General features: G+C 39.4%; 1 protein-coding gene across 1 annotated transcript; it reads right to left on the minus strand.

Annotated features, from left to right (window-relative positions):
• Window positions 1-31: 31 nt before the first annotated feature.
• On the minus strand, window positions 32-3,931 carry LOC134623001 (major histocompatibility complex class I-related gene protein-like; the record flags this gene model as incomplete). The annotated part of the gene is made up of 4 exons (XM_063468251.2): window positions 3,852-3,931; window positions 2,589-2,849; window positions 761-1,039; window positions 32-368 (listed from the first exon to the last, which is right to left on the minus strand). Coding segments are annotated over exons 1-4 (929 nt in total), but the record flags the coding sequence as incomplete, so codon positions are not given.
• Window positions 3,932-5,293: the final 1,362 nt, after the last annotated feature.

Here is a 5,293-nt window from a genome sequence, read left to right on the forward strand (position 1 = left end):
TCCATCAGATCAAACACAAAACAACACAAACAACACATCTTCATCATTTCTGATCATATTCTTACCTTCATTTGTCCTGATGGCTGTTTTATCCAGTGTGGTGGTGACGTTTTCATTTATACCAGAGAACTGAAACACACAGTCGTACCTCCTCCAGTCTTCAGCTGGAACAGATCTCAGATCCAGGTTAACACTCATCTGGAAGGTCCCATCATTGTTGGTGAGGATCTCTCCTATCTCCACACCCTCATGAGTCTCCTCTCCATCTTTCGTCCACATCATCTCGGCTCTGTCAGGATAGAAACCTGTAGCGTGGCAGCTGATGGCAGAGGAGGAAGACTTCTGGAGGAGAGACACTGAAGGAGGAACTGTAGAGTAAAGACAAACACAGTTCAGTGTTTCTATACAAAAGCATGCTAACTTATCGTTTCTGTTTGAATGCCTTAGACACACATATTAATGTACCAGTACCATGTAGTCTATTTAAAAAAATGAAGGATATTACAGAGTCGAATAATGAAATAAGAAAAATATTTGAAGGGAGGTGGAAACACATTGTATAAGGCTGAAGTGATGGTTTTGAAATTTAACGAATAAATACATTTTGATTATTGTTAAAAAAAAAAAACACATGAGATTAGCAGACAGAGAGGAAGAGAGAAAATACACTGAACCTAACTGTGTTGGTCATAAAAAAAAGTTGTATTACTTAATAAAAATGAGGTAAATTATCACACAAAGTCTGGTCATGTGATTGTACCTGTTCTCATTAAAGAGCTCCTCCCATAGTTCAGATACTTCTTCAGCCACTCAGGACAAATCTGAGTGTAATAGTTCTTCACACTGGTTATAAAAGCTTTGTTACTGTCCCACTTGTGTTTGGTCACCACAGCCTGTTGTTTTGGAGCGACCCACGTCTCTGTCTGCAGGTCAAATATTATGAAGTCTTCTCCATCATAACCAAACTGCTCATATCCGTCCACCTCATTCGTCTCATCGTCCCATTCACAGCCGTACATCCGCTGGACAATGTGAACACCTGAAAGAGGAACAGAGACGAAGGCGATAGTGAGTCAGAGTGAGATCCAGCATTGTTTCACATTAACACAGAGACACCAGTCACCAGAGACTAAAACACCTGACCCGAACCCACTGCTGCAGGACAACACAGTGTGGATTCAACACAGCTTCCACAGAAGGAGAGTTTCAGGACAAAGAAGCCTGTTCAGCAGTGAGTTGCTACAACTGGTTTCAATAAACATGATAATAAATATCCTGAAAGACAAGCTATGTAAGATGTGAGCTCAGTACAAATGCTGTTTTCAAAATGTTAAATGAAAGCGAGAAAAACGCCATTTGACTTCACAATTCTTCATTTCTTCTTCCTCTTTCGGTCACTCTCTTTAACGGTCGCCACAGCAGATCCTCCTTCTCTACATCCATGAACTTCCTCCAAGGTCTTTCTCTTCCCAGCTCCACATTCAACATCCAAGCCATCTCAGCCTTGCCACTTGGTCACTCCCAATAAAATCATCATCAGCTCTGTTACCTCCAACTCGGTGCCTTCATCTCCACACCATGCATCGCAGCAGGTCTCACTACCATCTTGTAAACCTTCCCTTTCACTCTTGCTTCTGTCTTTATGCAACAGATCACACCCTGACACCCTGCACCTCTCCAGTGCTCTGCCTGCTACTTTGGATGGTTGACCCAGGTATTTAAATTAATAATCATCACTATTTCTGCTTCTTGCATCCTCTCTGTAACACTGTTCTCCCTGTCATATACACACATGTACTCTGTGTTGCTTCTACTGATTTTCATTTCTCTTCTCACCAGCATATAACCCCATCCCTTCCACCTGCTTCCTGCTCTCACTCCAGATCACATCACCGTCTGCAAACATCATAGTCCATGGAGACTTCAGTCTGACCTCATCTGTTAACCTGTCCATCCCCATTACAAACATGAGGGGGTTCACAGCAGATCCATGATGTAATCCCACCCCCACCTTGAACCCAACTGTCACTCCAACCACACACAACTGTGTCTTACTGTACAGATACATGTCCTGCACCACCCTCACATACTTCTCTGTCATACCTGACTTTCTCATGTAGCACCACAGTTCACCTTTTGACAACTTATCATATGCTTTCTTTGCAACACCTTCTGACCTCCTCTAAACTTTTCCATCAACACTGCAAGAAAGCATCACATCTGTGGTGCTTTCTCAGCATGAAGCCATACTGCTTCTTCCCCACTCCCCAGACGTTAAACAGTCTGGTTAAAAAGTCCACTGCTCTCTCTCCTAAACATCCTCATAACTCCACAGGGATGTTATCTGGACAAACTCTCTTTCCACTCTTCATCCTCTTACAGCTGCCCTCACATCTTCTTTACTCATCCCCTGCACTCTGCCTCCATCTGCCCTTTACATTCATTACGAGTCATCCTGTATTTAAATCTTTTTAATCTGAATGAAGTATTTTTAAAGTGTATGTATGCAAATCTGTTTACGACTAAAATAAATGCCGAAAACATTAACAGTAAATATCAGTAAAAAAAACAAGAAAATATAAACAAACCTCCAGTTTGGTTGAAGCGCTGCTTTGCAATTTCAATGTTGGCTTTGAACACCTGCTGGGCACTTACAAAGCCCCCAGTCTCTCTCTCCCAGTACTGCTCATCTATATTTCTGTTCATCCAGTCCTGTTTGGACACAGCTTTCATGGTGTTGCTGTCAAACTGAACCATCTGAACTTCATCAACCATCCCAACAACCACGAACTCTGGGAAGTTTGGGACTTGAGAGGATGCAGTGTAGAAATACTTCAGAGAGTGCTTCACTGTAAGAAATGTTTAATGTAGTGAGACACAGCTTTAAAAATCACAGTATTTTCAAAATTTAAAAAAATATAGTGTGTCTGCTCTACAAATACAAAAATAGATTTATGAATCAATGTTTTATCTTTTCTGATCATCTTATATTAAAAACTTTTACAATTCGTTTTGTAAAAACTGGTGTTTGTAGGTCATTTTGATTTGATTATATTTTCATTTTGCATCAGTAATGATTTACAGTCCTTATTATGGCATTAACCTGACCAAAGGCTGCCAATGAATTCATTTTTTTGCTTATATTACACTCCTATACCTTACACCATAAAACATTATGAGCAGCTTAAATTTTTCTTCTTCTACAATTAGAAATTTAATTTCAACAAAAAATAATTTGTAAACCAACACTCATTTAGGTTTTGATGTTTGTAGCTGTTTGTAGGCTTTCTGCAAACAGCTACAAACATCAGGGACCCCCACCAGCCCTCTGACGGCCTGTTCTCCCTCCAGCATCTGGAAAGAGGTGACGGAGCATCAGCTGCAGAACCAGCAGGATGCTGGAAGGCTTCTTTGCACAAACTGTGAGACTGATAAATGGACTTTGGCCCCTCCCTCTACAATCCATAAACACACACTTGATCTGATCAAATTTAACCCCTCTCTGTGAGAGGACTGCTGCTAGCTGAATCAATGTGATTATTTACACTTGAGTTTGCTCAGTGTCTCTGCAAGCTGCTGCTTCATTGCTATTTATCCTTATTTTAGATTTGTTAATACTGTATTTTATTTGTTTTTGTTTTACTGATCATTGTACTGTAGAGGCTGGTGAGAAGCAACATTTTGTTGAAGCCTGTGTATTTCTGTTAAAAAAACACACAAACAACCCTGCGAAATAAAAATAAACCTTGAATCTTGAATATATACAAGCCGAGAGTCTATTTACAGCAACACCGGAGCCACCTGAGAGCAACACTATCTCTAAAGAACAGTTTCTTTTTTATGAAGCTTACCTGCAGACAGAGACGCTGCCCAGTAAAGAAGTAGTATCATAAACGTCCTCATTTTCAATTCAATACTCGAATTATAAGAAGAAAAAAATTAATACAACCGTTTATTGTTTTAATTTTGCCACAAAATGAAACTACTGCCTCTGAGTCTGCACGCGCAGTGACTCCTCTCTGACCAATAGGAATTCAAAGCTGGATGGGCCTCACCAGTAACCAGGCAAAATGAGAGAACCGAGGCCTTTACTAATTTATTTTGGAAAGTGGAGAATGACAGAAACAAAGAGCTAGTAGCGCGTAATCTGTGATTTTGATTAGAGACCTAAAGTGACGTAGGGATTAAAGACACATACAAATCATCTATGTTTGTGTCACAGCTGTTATCACATATTTTCTGGAGTTATTTGTACTTAATCATATTCTCGTTAATGCCATTTTGAAAGTAGTTTAAATTATGCTCATGTTTACACAACTATGCAATTAACCTTGAGTTCCCAGAGCAATCCAGATACAATTATTCATCTACCCACAAATTTTGCTTGCAACCTATTCCACCTGATTTGGGACAAGAGATAAGGTACACCCTAACAGGTCTCGCCCAGAGAGAGAGAGAAAGAGCAAACCATACACTCTCACATCCACACCTATGCTTGATTTAATCACCAGTTAACCTAAAATACATGTTTTTGGACTATGGGATCAAGTCAAAGTGAAAGAAGTGTAAAAGAATTGTTCCACAAACTAGTATCCCACATTATACCAAAGTAAAAACACATTTTTACAGGTAAAAGTCTTGCAGTCAAAATCACGCTTAAATAAAAGTCATGAACCACCAACGGAAGTAAAAAATTTATATTTATCATAAATTAAGTTGTAAGAGGTTATTGATTTGTAAGCAGTATTAATACTGCGTTATGTGGTTGAGGTCCACCAAATACAGTTTAGCAGTTTAAAGCTTGGCAAACCACAGGGGTCACCCACCTCTGTGTAACCTGAGAGTTTGTGACATGAAAGCCTGCACACTGGAAACATGAGAAGAGGTCAAGATCAGATACTGCTGACTCTTTAACTAGAACATACTCAGAGGTTTCAGGTGCAGGTGTCATGTGCTTGTAACTGTTGTATTTCATGAGCTTATAATATGATTTAAATTCCTGAAAAGTCAATAAAGCTGTCAAATATAAAAACCAAAGCAAAAAAGAAAAGATTTTATTTCTAAAATATTGGGATAGACAGACCAGAGAAAAACATGCAGTGATGAAAAACGTATACACTTAATAACTCTGGTAAGGTTAGACACTAAATGCTGCAATGTGAGGAGAAAGCAGTCAGAGTAAAGGTGCCCAATATTCAGAGATTCTCATATTTTATCTCAGAAAAGCAGCAAAGTAACCAGTTTAACCAGATTACAGAGGTTGTTTTCAGCGTTATAACATGACGATGATGAA

Source organism: Pelmatolapia mariae, unplaced genomic scaffold (assembly GCF_036321145.2).
Source record: "Pelmatolapia mariae isolate MD_Pm_ZW unplaced genomic scaffold, Pm_UMD_F_2 NODE_ptg000329l+_length_72278_cov_1, whole genome shotgun sequence".
NCBI lineage: Eukaryota > Metazoa > Chordata > Actinopteri > Cichliformes > Cichlidae > Pelmatolapia > Pelmatolapia mariae.